General features: G+C 40.1%; 1 protein-coding gene across 1 annotated transcript in view; it reads right to left on the reverse strand.

The window, feature by feature from the left end:
• The window catches only part of LOC138302034 (pancreatic triacylglycerol lipase-like), a 200,033-nt gene that overhangs the window by 64,488 nt on the left and 115,814 nt on the right, over nt 1-19,731 (reverse strand). Inside the window, exon 6 of the mRNA XM_069242448.1 lies at nt 6,976-7,084. Within this exon, the coding sequence (XP_069098549.1) occupies nt 6,976-7,084 (109 nt within the window). The remainder of the gene's footprint in view (nt 1-6,975; nt 7,085-19,731) is intronic.

The following is a 19,731-nucleotide window of genomic DNA, read 5'->3' on the forward strand; positions in this document are numbered from 1 at the left end:
TTCAGATTCAAATTAAATAATAACCTACATGAGTGGAAACTAGGCTTAACCAAAAGCTGCATTTTAAAAGAGCATTTCTTTCTATACTTTGCATGACCCGTGCATTTACTGATTTGCTTGAACTGCTAACATTCACAAATTCATCATGTTTCAACTGAAGAGAAATTGATCTATAATAACCATAGTATGCCAGCTGTATGACATTTAATTCCTGCTAAAACAATGAGAGCTACATATTTTTACTTCTTTTCTATCAAACCTAAACCACTTTGGAATGCTGAACTCTACTAAATTAATAAAGCTTTCTTCGTTATCAATAACCTTATAGTGTGGAGATGCATGGGAACGGGAATTATGAACATGGAATGCATTTGAAATTCATACAAGTATTTTGTTTTTCAGAGAGTAAAAGTGAGCGGGAACTGATACTGATGTTGCAAAAGGAGATTTGTTAAGAAACAGATTGTGAAACTTTATTATGAAGCTATTGTTTGCCTGCTAACTCAATCTGAAGACGACTCTTTCACACAAACATACTTAACAGTTGATTGGGCCTGAGCTGACGCTCTGTTCTACTTGTTTGTAAATATTTATTGGTATTTAAAACATAAGTCCCAGGGAGAGATTTTTCCTTTTCCAAAGTGGCAGAAATTCAGACAGATAAACATGACAAGCGAGAGACTTGCTCTTTTTCTCTCTCTCAGACTCAAAGTGAATTGAGCGCTTGATCTCAATTGTTTTCTGCCTAGACTATTTCTGTTACAGTATTCTTCATGGGTATTAATAATGTCACTGACTAAACTGCTCTCTAGAAAGTTTATTCTTTCTATTAATGTAGAATATTGGAATAGGGATAGATTTGGGACTTGATTCATGCAATGTTCTGTATTTTTGTTTGACTAATAAAGCTTGAGAACATAACGAGAAAAATACAACTTTAAAACTAAAAATCACCTCTCATTATTGCCTTCTACTTAACATAAATTTTGAATGTTTATTTTACATTGCAGTGATTGAGTAATTGTGGCTTACTTATACCTAAACCTGCCCCTAAGATTCCCTCTGGAGGTTAAGAGATGCAGAGTATATTCTACTAATTAAAACTCTCCATACCTCTGCAATATTCTTAGTCTCCCATAGATGAACTTTGGTGGGGACAGATTCTTCCATTTTCCAGAAGATTCATCTCCTCTTCAGTTCCTCAGACTCCCATTGACTCAGTTTCAACATCTCAGGCTAAGGGCTTTGAGTTTGAGAGGCTAACATTGGAGAATCTAGGCTGCTCAAAATAGGTGGCTGTTGATATTCAGTTGTCATTGAAACAGTCAACACTCTCCTCATATAAGAGACGCTGCGGTTCTTTCTTTTTCTAGATATTGTTTAAGTAAAATGTTGAATCCAATATTAAAAGATCCTTATTAAATCAAAAAACTCTTCACAGAAGGGTTCTTAAAAATCTTGCTGCTTCAACATTAACAATGCAATGGGTTGTGATTAAAGCATTTAGGGGGATTTATGGTGAATTGTCTGAAATAACACCATTGGTGGTAAGGTTAATGAAGAGATTTAGAATGAAGAAACATTTCTTCCAGCTTTTCTCTACACATGGATTTGTCCATTGTTTTGATGTGGTTTTCAACCTCTGGAATTGGCAAATATGATCTGGGTATCTGCATTTTCTATAGCAATCACATCTGTTAGAATGCTTGGGGCATGAAGTGCCCTGGTAACTACTAATCCCCATTGAAGTATTTTGAAAGACAAGGTGATCTTGAAGCCAGACTTTAGGTTTGTCCCTAAAGCGACCTCGAAGTTTCATTTACAAAGGGAAATAGTTCTTCCTGTTTTGCAGTCTAAAGAAGAATCACATTCTCCATCTCATTAGATGTTAGAAGAACATTAGTTGCATATCTTCAACATACAAAAGATTTTATCATTTGTAATACTTTGGTTTTGCGTTTTGTAAATGTAAACAACGAGGAAATTTCTCCCTTGTACATTATTAAGCAGATGGGTGTGGCAAGCGACCTGTCAAGCTTATAAGTCAGCTGGGGAGACTCCTCAAGCATAAGTCCAAGGTCCTTCCACTAGGTCCGTCTCAACATCATACCCTGAGGTTGGAGAAGTTTCTATTCAAGAAAATTGGTAGGACAGGCACTTAGGATTTCCATTATACATTTGTACTTTCACAAATCATTATAGATTTGGTGCAATGGACTCTCTCACTGCTAATTTGTTCAATTGTGTTGGAAACAACATTGAGGTAATTATTGTATGTAATAAACCAAAGTCATGTCAGAGTAGTGGTGCTACATGTGGTTTTCTTTGATGCTTGTGATTTCCTCAACCAGTAAAGACTGGGACAAAGAGGCTATAGCAGGGGATAGCGAAAACATTACTTACCAGTAAACTTCATTACACCAAATGAGGCCTTCCACATTCCAGCCAGCATTCCTGCCTCCTATTTCACTTTCAAGTATTCTTGTTACTTGCAGGAGGAGGGGAAACGGAGGAACACATTTGTCCATGCTTGTCACAAACTCAAAATGTGGACTAGTATGCTAGGTGCTTGTCTGGACTCAGAGCCACCTCAATCAGGAAGGACCAGGACGAGGAGGACATGATTTTGGGTAAAGAAGTTTACCTGTAAGTAACATTTTCATTCTTTCACATCTTTCTGGATAAAGTGGTTACTTGCTTCTACACTCCTTTCTGGTTTTTTGCCTTCCTTTTAAAAAAAATCTAATTCTTTGTTTTTTACTTTTGAGTGAAAGGGACAATATCCTTCTTCATCCACTCTAAGTAAATTGATTAGTTTTACAGACCTGCCAGCTTACAAAAAAATGTCACTGTGTGAGGAGGGGACAGGGCATTGGAGGGGGCGCGGTCTCATGCATGCAGCTACCTAAGAGGCACTCTACCCTCCACAAATCATCCCACACCCGCTCCGTACCCCAAAAGAACAAAGGGCAGCTGAGGCGTTCACTAATGCCATGGGGCTTTTTCACACCCTTCATTAGCATCAGCTGCTTACAGCCTCCGAAAAAGAGCTGGAAAGCTTCTCTGTGAAGTTCTTTCTAGCTGTCTTTCCTGCCACTATGGCCCATATTTATACTTTTTGACGCTAAACTGCGCTAACGCAGTTTAGCGTCAAAAAGTTTTGCGCCGGCTAACGCCATTCTGAAGCGCCATGCGGGCGCCGTATTTATTGAATGGCGTTAGCCGGCGCAAGCAGACCGGCGCTGCCTGGTGTGCGCGAGAAAAACCACGTACACCAGGCAGCGCCGGCGTAGGGGGAAAATGGCGCATGGGCGTCTTAAAATGGGGCAAGTCAGGTTACGTCGAAAAAATCATCGTAACCCGACTTGCGCCATTTATTTTCGACGCCCATCCCCCATCAACATGACTCCTATCATTGTAAAGATAGGAGTCATGCCCCCTTGCCCAATGGCCATGCCCAGGGGACTTCTGTCCCCTGGGCATGGTCATTGGGCATAGTGGCATGTAGGGGGGCACAAATCAGGCCCCCCTATGCCAAAAAAAATAATTAAAAAAAAAAAAAAAATACTTACCTGAACTTACCTGAATGTCCCTGGGGTGGGTCCCTCCAGCCTTGGGTGTCCTCCTGGGGTGGGCAAGGGTGGCAGGGGGGGTCCCTGGGGGCAGGGGAGGGCACTCTGGGCTCATTTTGAGCCCACTTGTCCCTTAACGCCATGCCTGACCCAGGCGTTAAAAAGCGGCGCAAATGCGCCGTTTTTAGCCACGCCCACTCCCGGGCGTCTCTTTTGCCCGGGAGTATAAATACCACGTAAAGGCCTGGGAGTCATTTTTTAGACGGGAACGCCTCCCTTGCATATCATTAACGCAAGGAAGGGGTTCACGCTAAAAAATGACGCACATTCCGGGAACTTTGGCGCTATACGCCTCTAACGCCATAGTATAAATATGGCGTTAGTTGGCGTTAGTTTAGCGTCGAATTTGCGTCGAAAAAAACGACGCAAATTCGGCGCAAACGGAGTATAAATACGGCCCTATGTGTCTTCTGCTCCTTACCAGGTCACCATGTTAAGGTAGCAAATTTGTGTGACACACAGTGAATTAGCAGGTCTGGTTTTACCATCTCCACATTTTACAATACTTAGGGGGTTCTCTTACCAGAGTCATTCAACTAAAGGCATATCTGCTTCCTGGAATTGTTTTGAAGGAGCCTTTATCACAGATATTTGTAATGAGGCTACATGATCTTCACCTCATGTTTATGTCACATTATCATTTGTAGGTGAAGGGAGGTTTTTCAACATATTTGCATCTCACTTGTTGAGGGCTAATAACTCACAATATGTGTACTTCTTTTGTTTACTAAGAATCATTAAAGAATATTTTGAGCTGAATATCTTTTAATATTTCAGTTTCTGTGGCTCCCGTGGCATAAATTTGAGCCTCCAGAGATAATAACAATGAAAAGGAATATAAATGAAGAGGTAATGGTCTGGTTACTTAACAGCAATTTTTATTATCCCGAGTCCTAGTGTTTCTTGTCACAGCCCTAAGTTTCCCAATCTTTCCTCCCTGTTTGTCTAACTGGAAAAGGAGCTTTGTTTCAATCTTGAGAACATTGGCTGGAGTGAGCAATGCATTTACTTCTCAGAATGGGCAGAACACCCTTATGGCATCAGGTGCACATTTCATTTTTTACATAGTTACATTGACTGGAGTAGGTAAAAACACTGTATCTGGTCAGGGGCAGGACCTTAAGGAGTAAGGACTGTGATGGGGAATACTAGGAGCCGGAGCAATGAAAATTACTAGTAAGTAAACAGGCCATTTCAAATATGATGTCAGAGTGAGGACTGATCCATGCACTTTAGGGTGGGTGAGCAGTGGCTTCCTCCTTCATGCCTTGCCCTGCACACCACATTGGCTCAAAGGTGAGGTGGAGTAGGTAGGCTGGAGATCGTTATGCTGGCTAGTTAAGGGAATATAATTTATGCAGTTGGCATGATTGGGACAGTGACTACTGGGTGGATCTGTTGGAGGTCTAAGTTGAGGTCATAGGGTAGGTTGGCTAAGTCAGTACAGGAGGCAATAGGGAGTCAGTGCAGGAGACCCTGTGTTGTTCTGCAGGAGGCAGAAAGTGGTGGAGAAGTCCTCTGTTGGTGCCAGGGGCAGATCTTGCGAAAGAGGCAGGAGGCTGGAGCAGGCTTTTGTGGTGAGTAGAGTGGTGGTGGCAGTGATTGCATGGTCATTGTAGTACACTTTCAAGACTATGGAGAGGTTGGCAGGTGGAGTAAAGAAAAAGAGTACTAGTTAGGCAGTTGTACCACCGAGGGCAATGTGGTAGAAACAAGTGAAAGCTGTTAGTGTGCTCCCCAGGACCTTGAGGGTTTGTGTGCAGCAACGGCTGTGGTACAGGAAAAGACCGGCAGTGCACATAGCAGGATGTCTTGGATGGTCCAAGGGGGTTCCAGTGATGACTTCTGACAAGCAAGAAATCTCTCCTGCACAGACAAAATTGAGAAGCTGCCAGGGAACAAATATTAGTTGCACTGGGGAGGAGGGGGCTTTTATCAAGACCCTGGGGAAAGCAGATAAAGGAGTAATGAGAGCATGAGTGGTGGCACCTCCGGCCTAGCAGGAGGTCCTGTGTGGCTGCATGTGTCAACATCAATTGACAGCTGTGTGATTTGACAGTGGTTAGGTAAGGGTATTGAGGACATTGTGCTGGAAGGATTATGTGCATTTTAGAGGGATAGGTGTAGGGAAATGTACAAAGGATGGCTTCTGGTTTTGGAGGAAGAGAGCCCTATCGCCCTCAGTGCATGAGCCACCACATTACCATTCGATGAATTTAGTTCTAGAGTGGGTCTTGGAAAAAAGCATTGCCACATACGTGGATGCTGACAGCGTTTATGGCACACAGTCGTCTTCTACATGTGCTTCTTTGTGAGATAGGTGAAGGAGATTTTTCACACTTTTAGACCAGAATGGAGGCACTTTGTATTAAACCTATCATACAACAGGGTCCTTTTATTCTGTGAACACACTAGCCAGGTAGTATGAACACACCCGATTAAATGACAACCAGCAGTTTAGATACACACAGAAGAGTGTCATGCAATGGAGGAAGTATACGCCATCAAGCAGATTACACTAGTTAACAATAGCCAGAGATACCCACTACACCCTTGCTTCAGAAAGGAAGGGCTAGATCAATAGCTGTTTCTGCCCCCTGGCTCAGCGGAAAACTCATAATAAGGCCAGCGGGCGGAAAACCGGAGTGGCGGTTTTCTGTACGAAATGAGGCCCTTTATATGGCAATCAGCTACAAAGTACTATTTCCAATAAAATGGCGAAAATGTATATTTTTTAAAAAAAAGCTTACAGTCATAGTTTTGATAACATTACATGTATTTTGTTTTTTGAAAAACAGCCTTGGTAGTAGAGGAACTTTGGGATGATGTTACACAAATCACAGAAAGGTTGTATAGCAGCTCAGTACAGTAGAACAGGCATAAAAGAGTGTAAGGAAGCATAACATAAGGTGACATATTACAACCTCTGAATCCAGACTTTGAGAATGTGTCCCCTAATGCTGAATATTTTTCTCATCTGTACGAATATGCTATTAATACTAATTGTGATGCAAACTGTTTGATTTTCATGTGAGCTATATCATACTGTATCATGTTGTACAGCATCTTGTCACACCATGTTAATGGTTCAAAATAAACAAATAAAACAAAATCTAAGATGAAATAACATATTGTACTATCTAATAACACAGCAGAGCAAAAGAGGCAGGCACTTGCAGGGTCTGATATTACAAAATTATAACAGAGGTGCGCATGGATGGAAAGGAAAGTGAGGACATTGTGTGGTGACGTAAGGCACAGTGACTGCTAGAGAAAATGTACGTTTTTTATTGCAAGGAAATATTTTTCACTGAATATTACCTTACATATTTTTGGTACCTACCGGTTATCCGGCTCACTCCAGGTCTTCTTTTCCCAGCCTCCCCAGCTACATGTGATCCAAGACTATGGCCGATTATATGCACCTTGGAAGGTGAGTATCCAAAATTGCTCTGTTAGAAAACACACAAAAATTTTTACAGAAAGAATACGGCAACTCATCTAGTTAAAGAGGTCTAGAACACTGGTATATTCTTTTGTATTATTTCATTGTGATTTCTTCAGCAACACAACAACATAACTCATAAATACATTACCAAAAATTATAACTACTGAGGAGAAAAGGGAAGATTCATGAGGAGAATAAAGAGAAAAAAACTTGAGGAAGGTTTTACACATTTTACAAATGTAAGGGCAATATCATTTTAACTGGTTATAACATCTATAGAACTCTTCAAACAATCACATAAGGATAACATACTTGTCAAAATAAAATCATAAGTATCTAATTCCTCCATCAATCTCCTTTTTCTTGAGACTTTTTCAAGTAAGGACAAATCAGTTAAGTTCAATATCCAGTTTTCCACTTTAATCAATTGTATGTCCTTCCTAGTGTAAAGAATGATCCTAGTAGCAGAGACTAGTGGTTGCATCAAAAGGTATTTGATGGCAAGAATGAGTTTCCATTGTCTTACTTTTTAATGTCTGACTCCATTGGTAGATTTATCCTTTCAAATATCTCAGACTTAAGGCCACTAAGGTTATGCATCCCACATAAGGCGTGAAAGACTGACAACTGTGTGACTGTCTTGCTTGCTATTTGAGACGACCCTGAGGGCTAAGCTACTTCTTAATGGGAAAGAAATTGTGTCATTAGCAGGCAGGGCATTTGTTAACGTTTGTCATACTACCTGCATCCACCAACCTTCAAGTGAGGCACTACATCTCACTGTTTTCCTTTGTATGTGGAAAAGTAAGTATCTCTGATATTTCTCCCAAAAGACCAGTTCCACAGTAAATTATGTAGATGAATGGCAGAGTCCAGGTGTAATAATGACATTTCAGGATACCATCCCTATGCGGACCTTTTAAATGACCTGTGCTTGCACCTTTTTTCTAGTTTTTGTCAACTTTTATTATAGTATTGGGAGGAGCTAACATTCACAATTCTATTTACTGCTAGAAACATTTGTTCTTTTCTACTTCATGGATCTGATAAACCAAGCACCCCAACGCTTTTAAATGGCTGGGAAGCATTTTCAAAGAAAATTTTACTTTTTTACCTGAGTGTATAAAAGTATATTTGATTTCTCAGTTCTTTCTATAAAACACAGTATATGTTCAAATATGAACAAAACCTCAGGAAGAACATTCAAGTTGATGGCACTTATTTTACCCTAGCGCATAAAAGGAAATGGAGGGCAAATAAATGATTATGTAACTACCCCTAAAAAAGACTTCGAGATTGGCAAATCAATGTCTATTGATTTACTAAGTCAGAATCCTAATAATTGGGTTCAATGCCAAACTTTAGTAAAATATGTATCACAGACGATTCTGGAACCAATAGTAGGAACTGAGTGTCACCTGCATGTACAAATATTTTTTAAACCCGTTCATCAGTTATTATCCTCTTACTTAACTCATTTTCACAATTTCAGCAAGTAGAGGTTCTAGGACTGAATCAAAGAGTAGGAGATAGAGCAGGCTCCCCTGTTATGTCCCCCTTTACAATAAAAAAATCCTTTGACCCTTTATCATTTGTTAACATTTTTACCCTACAATTTGTATAGCTATTTTCAATTAAATTTAATTAAATTCAAACACATTACTGAGAAATCAAACCCTCTCATGGTAGCAAACAAAAATTCCAGAACTATATAAAAGGCATGCTATCCATCAAGGGTGTGGCTGTCATTAGATAGAACCATTCTTCATTTTCATTTATGTGATGCAACAAGGCTTTCATGTTATCCATCCAATGTGTGAAACTAGTTTGAGGTCTATTGATGAGTTTGAGTGTGTAAAGCCTTCTATTCTTTTAAGATTTTGAAATAAAGCATAGTATTAGTGTAGGTTTATGCATGGAGGAAACTGTTATAGCCCCACCAAATTTGGTAATAGGTGTGATAACTATGGATTCCTTTTTTTTTATTTTGCACCATATGTTACCATGTGATTATGTGCCTCACAAACTTTTGAATTGAGAAATTCTGGATTATTCTTAACCCCAATCATATTTGTGGGTATCTGCTAAGAGACAGACTTTACAGCCTTGCTAAATAAACAATGTCATAAAGGAATTAGTAACATAGTCTTTGCTATGCCAAAGTTAGAATGACGGTCATCAGGCTAAACATGCTGATCTAACTTAAGCAGTCTGAAATGCACCGAGCTGGGTAAACGTTCTGAATAGTCACAGCTGGTTATTGCACTGCTAACAAGAAAATGGTAAATTGGGATTACTCAATAATAAGCTTTGTAGAAGACACTGTACTAATACCCAATTCACACTTGTCATTGTAATAGAGCAGACTGGATAGACAGTCAACACAACATTAATAAATGGCCTCTCAGACATTATGTCCGGTGTCCCTCCAAAGCATTACTCTCACAATGTCATAGAAATAGGTTTTCCTATCCAGCACTTTCCAAACAGATTTACTAAGAATGGACATAAAGCAGCGAGACAACTTGCTACGTTGTGTCAGATGGCGAGGGCAGGATTGTACAATATTTATGTATTAACATACAGAGCATTCCTGCTCTCTCTCTGAGCTGGTGCATTTGTGGCTGCTAAGCGCCAATGCAGGTGCCATTGAACCAAAGAGCAAGGGTGCCTGCCTTACAGCCAGAATTGGTTTTGTGCAGAAAGGGATACCTTCCTACACAAACACAATCCTCAGTGGCATATTCCTCTTCTACGTGTGCTACACAATGCAGCACATGTAGAAAGAAGAAAATGCCTCTGAGGATTACAGAATGCAGCACACCTAGAAAGAGGAACTGACAAGGGGAAAAACAAATATTTCTCTTCATTACTCATCTGTTGGGAAGGCTTAACGTTTTGACGCATTCCTAGGTTTGCTAGGCTTAGTAACTCTGTGAATGTGCCAAAAACCATCAGTGGATGCATGGATACATTGGAACACCCATGCTCCACCATTGGAACGCCTTCCCAATACAGAGTAATGCAAGACAGCTACTTGTACTGCCTTGCGTTACTCCAGAATTATTAAGCCAGGCAGATCCACGTAAGGCAGCTGTGCGAGGCTTAGTAAATATAAATTAAGGGCTTGCATTGCCTTGCGTCTCCTTGTGTGACACAACGGCAATGTTCGTCCTTGATAAAAATGGACCTGGATGAGCAATAACCATGTCCAGAAGTTGTCACTGAACAGATCTTCTATCTTGCCACCAAAGGAGCATCTTTCCAAAATGTGAGTTGAAACTGAAGCTAGCAGCTTCCTTTTCCCCTTAAAGATGAGTCTATGTGATTTGTCCATAAAAAAACCAACTGCCGCACTTTGACATTGGAAACCAAACCCTTGCAACAGTTTTTATAATGCAAATCTGTCAATATCTACTTCAGCTAAACTGGAGTGCAGGTGTGGAGTGCCCTAAGTGTTGTACCGAGACTCACATCATACTTCTTTTTCAAGTACGAGCCTAAGTGTCATTATTTAAGAGATCATTATGGGTATTTGATGTAATAAAATGAAATGTGTGGTAAGAAAAGCAAAAAAAATCCACTGAACCTTCTGCACTCAAAATAGGCATATCACTGTCTCTAACCTATTACTTTCAATTAGTCTCTTCTTTTCCTCCCTGACACTTATATTTCCCCATTTCAACCCAACCTCAGTAGCCAATTGACTTATTTAGTACTTAGAAGCTCACCCATATCTACATTAAAGGTTCATAACTAATAAAATTATTATATTAGAAAAAGAAGCATTACTCCCTAAGGAACTTACATGCATTTTTCTAATGTACAAAATGCAAACTGCAATTTGGTAACTTGTTACCAAATTACTTTTTGCTTTTGCAATTGGAACAGGCGTATTTAGGGCATCCCTTCCAAATAGCAAATCAGTATGGTATGTATTGCTGTTTTGCAACAGAATTCCGGTTGCAAAGTTTTAATACTTTACCACCATTTTCAAACTGATGGTGACCCATTCACAAAGTGAGAGGGGTCCTCAAGGGAACATAAATAATACTATTTTTAAGAGCAGGCAGTGGTCCCAGGGACCAGTGCCTGCTCTTAAAAAGTAAAACTGCAAAGATAATTTTTTTCTTTTGAAATGCATCCCATTTTCCTTTAAGTAAAACAGACTGCATTTTGTTAAAAAAAGATTTCTTTATTAAAATGCAATTACAGACATGGTGGCCTGTTGCTTTAGGGCAATGCGAATGGTGCGTCCACACTGGGTGCTGACCTGGATTAGGGGGTGCTGACCTCAGCGGGGGCGCTGTGTTTAGTATGTTTAGCAATAACTTATGAAACTATCCATTTAAAAGTACCTGCTGAAAAGTTCCATTTGCGTCCGACCTTCAGGAAGCAATTAAAATGTCAAGATACCTCTTGTGATTAATGTTCCTGCTAGGGAGAGAGACAGGAGTTTTGTCTCTCAGCAGCTTTACCTCGTGTTTAAAGTAGCAAGGAGGGTTAATATGCCTCCTGCAAAGAACAGAACTATATTTTATGTGGTTAGCAGAGTGGATTACTAAAGCCAGCCAATGCAACTCAAGGGAGTTTCATACGTACAGTCATAACATTCTAATGTTAGTACATCTAGCCCTTAGATACAAGTGGAAAAACAACAAGGTGATCAATGGAATGCTTGAATTAATTTCAGACACTGGCAATCACTCAGGATCGCATCCCAATCCATCATATTTTCCCCAACATGCCACCCCAGTTTGGACCCAGCCATATACAAATTAGTCTTGACCCTGCTCCCCACGGAAACAGTCCAGTCTGAAGTGGCAGGACAGGTCCTCCGTGGACCTGAAACAAGCATCCTGGGACTGATTTCTGGGCATCACCCTTCATCAGAAATAATAGCTTGAATCCAGTGGCACAGAGAGCCTGAGACCCATGTCTGGGCATACTTGGCGCACTTAGGACAGAGTGAGGTGTTTAGGAGTGAGCATGGGTCAGTGAGAGATGTTTTGAATGTGGTTTTATGAAGATGAGTTTTGAGGAGAAATGGATAAAAAGATGAAAGAGTATTAAGATAATAGTGTTAATCAATCAGTATGTTTTTTATAGTGCAGCACTATCTCCCCTGAGGGTATCTGAGTGACGAGGTTGCAGGTTCTCAGCTGAAAAACCAGGTCTTGCGGATTTTCCTGAAGTCGGTCAGGGAGGATGAAGTTAGTAGTTGGAGCGACAGGCCATTCTAGGTCTTGGCGACGATGTAGGAGAAGGAACGACCTCCACTGTGGCTGTGACAGATGCAAGGAAAGTGTGCGAGAGGGAGGTGGGGTGAAGGTGTCTGCAGGGTTTGTGGAAGTTTACACTGTGGTTGATATAAGTCCGTCCCTGATTGTGTAAGGCTTTGTAGGCGGTGCGTGAGAATCTTGAACTGGCATCTCCTCTGGGTGGGGAGCCAATGGAGGTTCCTGAGGCGGGGGTGATGTGGCTTTGTTTAGGGAGGTCTAGGGTGAGTCTGGTGGCTGTGTCCTGTATGATCTGAAGCCTTTTGAGGAGTTGGGTGGAGATGCCAGAATAGAGTGCTTTGCTGTAGTCAAGTTAGCTTGTGATGAGGGCCGGGGTGATGGTTTTCCTGGTGTTGATGGGGATCCACCTGAAGATTCTGAGGAGCGTGCGGAAGGTGAGGAAGCAGGATGAGGAGACTGCATTGATTTTGCGTATCATGAAAAGTTTGCTGTCGAGGATGAAGCAGAGGTTGTGGGCGTGATCTGTTCGGTTGGGTGTAGGGACCAGCTCGGATAGCCACCAGCTCTTGTGTCATAAGATCAGTACTTCCGTTTTCTCTCAGTTTAGCTTGAGGCAGTTGGTTTTCATCCAGTTGGCGACAGTGGTCATAGTATTGTGGAAATTTATTCTGGTGATGAAGTGGTCCTCGGTGAGCAAGAGGATGAGTTGTGTGTTGTCTACATAGGATACGATGTTGAGTCCATGGGATCTGAAGATGTCTGCGAGAGGAGTGATGTAGGTTTTGAACAGTGTTGGGCTGAGGGAAGATCCCTGGGGTATGCAGCAAATCATGTTCTTAGGTTCTGAGGTGAAGGGTAGTAGGCAGATCATTTGATTTCTTCCTTCAAGGAAAGAGGCGATTGTTGTAGTGTGAAGTTAACGTGCTCGGGTGCAATCAGGGTTCTGAGTGGAATTAGTGCGCTTCGGCTAGAGCGCACTCGGGGTTCTGAGTGTGCTCGAGGCTGTAGCTCAGTTCTTTTGGGTCTGTTTTGATTATGTCAAAATGCGCCTCATGAAATGTTATCTTTTTGATCTGGCATGTGTAATGTATTGTTATAAATGCTTTGTTAACCGCTTTCTTCTTGTCGTTGGGAAGAGCAGTTAAAGCTTTTCTCTAGGACGGCAGCAGCACGGGTTGCTGGCTCTTGTACCTGTATGAAATTGAGCTTCACCTTTGGATTATCGATTAATTCCTTTTGGAATAATTATTGCACAACAGGTTAAAGTTTGTATCACAACATATTGGCGACAATTTGTTTGACCCTGCAACCAGGTTTTTGGCATTTTAAATGTTCATTTGTATGGGACCTTTTCACCACTATTATTCACTGAGCTGGTGGCATTTAATTCTCCTTTTGGATCGGAGCTGATGACATTTAATCCTCCTGCTAGATTGGAGCTGCTGGCATTTAATTCTCCGGCTGGATCACTTCTATTTCATCCTTTTTCCTGGATTGTTTCCTGTTTTTATTGCGCATGCGCAGATGTTTGGGGTGTTTCCTGATTGTTGAGAATTGCCGGTCCACCCCTACGCATGCGCTCTTCCACGTTTGAGCACATCTCACTTCCTGGTTTTTGTGCATTGCGAAGTATGCGTGTTGAATTACACACGTCACTACGGTACTTGTTTGTTTGGTAACAGGTAAACCTGTTTCTGTTGTCACTGCCTGTTTCATTCAAATGTGATGTCATTTTCGGTGACAGGCACACCTTTCAAATTGGTATTGAGGTTTTTATGACTTCTACCAGTTGAATTTTGCTGTTATAAATGCTTGTTCTAAATTTATTCAGGCACATTTTAATACTATTTATTCTAACTTCAAACGTTTATTGTGATTTTACAATGGCAAATTCGAATTTTGCCAACATAAATTATTTTTTACCACATCCAGGCAAGCCAGCAGTTCAGTGGTGCTTGTGGTTACGTTCCTTCAGGAAATATTTAATTGCTGTTGGTGCAGATGACTTTGAACCCGTAACTCAAAGCAGCCATTTTGTACAGTCATTTGGGGCAAGAAGGGCAACAACTGTTTGATAATTTGCCTGTTGTTCCGCATTGTCCTGAGTCTGGTGGTGATGCGGATGAGTTTTCGGAAGCTATTGCACGTCTTCAAAATAATTTTTCAGAAGAACCCAGCATTTGTTTAGAAAGGTTTAACTTATTTAAAAAGATACAAGCTGCAGATGAGCCTATTGCAGAGTTTATTTCCGTTTTGAGACATTTAGCTTCCACATGTAATTGGTGCATCATTGGACACTTCCTTGCATGATCAATTTGTTTATAGCTGTTATTCAAGGAAGATTCAAGAAAGGTTGCTTACCTGTAGAGATCCAGCACTAAATGAAGTCCTAGATTTAGCAAAAAATATAGAGTGTTCTATTCTTTCTACAAATGCAATGGCTATAGATAGTTCTGCAATGACTGATCAGATGGATTCAGTGCAACTCAAACAAAGTATTAATGTTAGAATCCACCCTGTGAAAAGTAACTCTTTTTGTTACAGATGTGGTTCAAAATCACATTTGGGTAATTTTCAACTGAAATTGGACATTTCTATGCTGTGTGTAGGATGTGGAAATGTGTCATGAATGTTCATAGTGTTGAGGTGCCAGTTGAAGAGATGCCTTGGGACTTTTTCAGTTTAGTTTTAACTTTGGATGTTAATACTGAATTGAATGGCAGGATAAAAGACCCTATTTGTCAAGTGAATCTGGGGGATGTCATTACTATTCAAATGATTTGTGATTTGTGTGCTCCTATCACCATTATTTGGGACACTCGTTTCAATTTACATTGGAAAGATTTTGTGATGTTGAAAGAATCTGATGTACATCCTCAAGCGTATAGTGACCAAGACATTGACATGCTGGGATATTTTGAACAACAAATTACTTGTTTGGGTCGGTGAGCAGTAACAAAGGTATATGTAGCAGTTAAAGGTCGACGTATTATTAGGTGAAGAGATCTGGCTAAGTTAGGTTTTATGTTGGTCCCAGGTCTTCACCTGTCCAATTTTCTGATGTGGCTATTTTGTCTGTACAATTTGCAAATTTATCTTATCAGGAAAGTGTTTTGAAATCTTATCCTGATTTATTCACTGACAGCATTGGTTTCTAAAAACACTATATTAATTCTATAAAGCTTAAAAGCAAATCGGTTCCCATTGCACATAAGTTGCATCCTGTTCCATTAAGTATCAGAGATGAGTTGAAAGTGTTATTAGATAAAATGTTGAAGGATGGTGTTATCAATGAGACTGGTCCACCTCAATGGGTAAGTCCTATTGTTATTGTGCAAAACAAATACAATAGAATTAGGCTCTGTGCTGACCTTCGTAGCCTCAACAAAAGCATTATCTGTGAAGCTCATCCGTCCCCTAAAGTACAGGAACTGTTAGCAAATATTGGTACTGCCAAGCATTTTTCTTTATTAGACCTTAAACCTACTTACCATCAGATTCCTTTGGATGACGTGTCACAAGATTTATCTACATTTATCATCCCTTTTGGAACTTTAAAATTTACTTGGTTACCCTTTGGTTTAGCTTCAGCGGCTAGTGACCTTCAGAGGTTGATGGATACAGTATTGGGTGGCATTGTTGGAGTTCGGGATGACATTGTTATTTTTGCAAATAGTCTTGCTAAACATAATTAAATTTTAGATAAAGTTTTTCACAGATTCAGGGAATTTGGTATTACATTTCGAGTTGACAAATGTAAATTTACTGTTGAAAATTTCGACTATTTGGGTCATAGCATTAGTCCAGATGGTATGTCTCCAAAATTTTCACTTATTATGGCTATTCAGGATGCACAACCTCCCAGGGATAAAGATACTCTTAGGTCGTTTTGGGCTTAAGTGAGTATTATTCATGGTTTGTTAAGGGTTATGCTTATATTGCGCAACCATTAAGAAATTTACTCAAAAAAGGGTCTAAGTATGATTTGTCCAAAGCTTTATATGAGGCATTTATTTCACTAAAGAACATGATAGTCTCTGGCCAGCGCTTTCTTCTTTTGTTGCAGGGAAAAAGTGTGTTATCATGGTGGAAGCTAGTCAGATTGGGTTAGGAGCAGTGTTGTCACAGTTTGACCAGGGTAATAATGAGAGAATTGCTGCTTTTGCTTCACATTCACTTTCTACTTCTGAATCTCATTACAGTACCATTGAGCGTGAAGCATTAGCATGTTTGTGGGCAGTAGAGAGGTTTAAAAATTGTATTTGGGGTGTGAAGTTTGATTTGTTCACTGATCATAAGCCTTTACTTCATCTTTTGAATGGTAACGGTTCAGGTAGAACATCTTCTTCTTTAGTGAGATTACTTTCAAAGTTGCAGGAGTTTGATTTTGTTCTCAAGTATATTCCAGGTGGCAGAAATGTACATGCAGATTGTCTTTCTAGATTGCCAATGCCATTGGAAGCAGGTGTTGACAATCATGATCAAAATGATTGTGTTGTTGCGTTAGTGCAGGGCATTGTACAGGATTCTGGCCCATTATCACACATTTGGGTTACAGCCACACAAGAAGATAAAACTTTGGTAGAAGTTAAGTCTTTCTTAGATAATGGTTTGCCGAAAGAGAGGAATGTTGGACCTAGTTTGCGTCCTTATGTGCAGGTGTCTAATGAGTTGTCTTTTGTTGATGGTGTATTACTACGTGGTGATCGTTGTAGATTGTTCGATTAAAGAGGCACATGAGGGACTTTTAGGTTTCAGCAGTACCTGCAAAACTCAAGCAGTTCTTTTGGTGGCCAGGTCTGGAGTCTTAGGTGTCTAGATTTATAGATGGTTGTACTTCGGATAAGCATTGGAAAACTGTTGCTACTACTCTTTTCAGTGTTCTTTGCCACAAGGAGCTTGGCAGAAAGTAGCTTTGGATTTTGCAGGACCTTTTGTAACTCTTCCAGTTTCACAAGATATATGTTGGTATTGATTTACTATTTTTGCAAAGTGGGACTATGTAGATTTTACATCCACTCCAAACACTGATTCTATCATAACATTTTTGACTAACATTTTTGCAGTTGAAGGAGCACCTAAAGAAATAGTAACCAACAATGGTATACATTTTGTTTCATAGAAAATGAAAGAGTTTGTTGAGAAACACCATATGACACATGTTAGGGTGGCGGTATATTTGCCACCTGCCAATGGTCTTGTGAACGTATGAACACATTTCTTAAAGAAGGAATTCAGACTGCTTTGGCAAGTGGGGTTGATGTTAAAACCTTTTTACAGCAGAAAATGTGGTCATATTTGATTACTCCCCAAAGCACTACAGGGGTATGTCCATTTGTTCTTTTATGTAGGAGGTTTCCAAGATGTGCCATTTGTCCAGATTGGATGAGGAAGTTCAACACGGACAGGGTAGAAGATGTTTCTATACTAAAGACTACAGTTTCAAAGAATCAAGTTTGCTAACAGGAACTTTTTGATAAGAAACACAGAATTAAGGTTGTTAATGTTGGGATAGGTGATTGAGTACTTCTGAAAGTTCCTGTGAGAGTGAAGAAGGGTCTTTGAAATACATCTCACCTGTACAGGTTTAAAAAGTGTCAAAGGGTTCTGCGATTTGAAAAATAAAGACTGGTGGGGTAAAATAGTTCTGATCATAATTACTCCTGTTCAAGCAAGGAAAAGTTTAGCTACCAAGGATTCTGTTTCTTTGTCAAATTTTGTATTCATTGAGGATCAAAAAACTAGTTGTGGTAGCTACAATTCTGATGCATGTGTGTCTGATTTGGTTGATGTTTCAGAGAATGAAGTTGTGTCTTCATCATCAACAAATTGTACTTAAACTCTACATCAAACAAGTTTTACAAGTGATTCGCCAATTGCTGTTACTGAGAAACGTAATGAAGGAATGTCTAGCAAATTCAAGGATTACTATTTTTCATGAGTTTTCTTTGTTTTGTTCTTTTGTTATTTTACTTTGTCTCATTGTTAAAAAGAAAGGGGGGAGAAGGTATTGTAGTGTGGAGTTAGGGTGCTCCGGCTTGAGCGCACTCGGGGTATGAGTGTGCTTGAGGCTGTAGCTCAGTTCTTTTGGGACTATTCTGATTATGTTCAAATATGCCTCGTGAAATATTATCTTTTTAATCTGGCACGTGTAATGTATTGTTGTGAATACTTTGTGAACCGCTTCATTTTGTCGTTGTCGTTGGGAAGAGCAGTTAAAGCTTTTCTCTAGCAACGGTGGCAGCACAGGTTGCGGGCTTTTGTACCTGTTTGCAATTAAACTTCATCTTTGGATTATTGATTTGTTTCTTTTGGAATAATTATTGCACAACAGGTTAAAGTGTGTATCACAACAGCGATCCACTTGAGAACATTGCCTTGGATGCCGATTGTTTTGAGCCTATTGATGAGGGTATGGTTGGATATGGTGTTGAAAGTCGCTGATAAGTCGCTGATAAGTCGAGGAAGATCAGGTGGCCCTTCCTGCACAAAAACAGTCCTTAGAGGAATTTATTTTTCTATGTCTGCAGACTGAATGAGGAAGTAAGAAAGAGAAATAAATACATTGCATCTTGTTACGAATGCACCAATATCCAGGGGTCGATGCATTGGAACGCTGATGGTCCACCCATGGAATGCCTTCCAGTGCATTATAATGCAAGGCAGCAATATATTCACTGCCTTGCACTGCTTTGTGTTTATTAAACTACACAACGCCATGCAAATTGGCTTTCAATGGCTTAGAAAATGCCAAATGCTGGAATGTGCATTGTTATTATCATCCCATGTCTGAGTGTCATTGTGAGATCTGAAGACGTGGCCATAGTGTATAGATATTTGGGACCTGCAGTCACGGACTAGATTAAAGTCCTCCCAATTACCTGCTGTGTGTGACAGATCTCTTCAGTTCTTCCATGTCTGTTCATTTAGTGATGACTGATTTACTAGTGCTGGCCAATCTTTGTGGCATATATGCCTTAGTTGAATGTAAGAGGTGTAAGTTACAGTTAGCAGGTGACTGCTGAGTGTTATTAGTATTATTGTGGGTCAGAAATGTTATGTATGAACTTACATAAGTATATAATACCCTGGCAAAGCATATGTCAGCTCTCCTTAACTTACCTGCTTAACAGAAACATTTTTCTGGTTGGATTGAGTTGAGGGTGCAACTGTCTGTACAGGTTCTGTTGCCAGGATGTTTGGTTATGTAGTTGTCTTGGAAATAGTCATGTTTTCAATTCTCTTATGAAGGGTACATGCTTCAAATGCTGACTGGTAATGTGATCCAGAACTTGGCAGCTTATACTGAGAAAACAGTGCCTACTCCTGATTTTTTATGGTAAGCTCGGATGATGAGTGGTGCAAGCCTGGAGCACAGTGTGCTGATTTGTTTGTATTGCTTGATTGTAAC

The sequence above is a fragment of the Pleurodeles waltl genome, chromosome 6, assembly GCF_031143425.1.
Source record: "Pleurodeles waltl isolate 20211129_DDA chromosome 6, aPleWal1.hap1.20221129, whole genome shotgun sequence".
Classification (NCBI taxonomy): Eukaryota; Metazoa; Chordata; class Amphibia; order Caudata; family Salamandridae; genus Pleurodeles; species Pleurodeles waltl.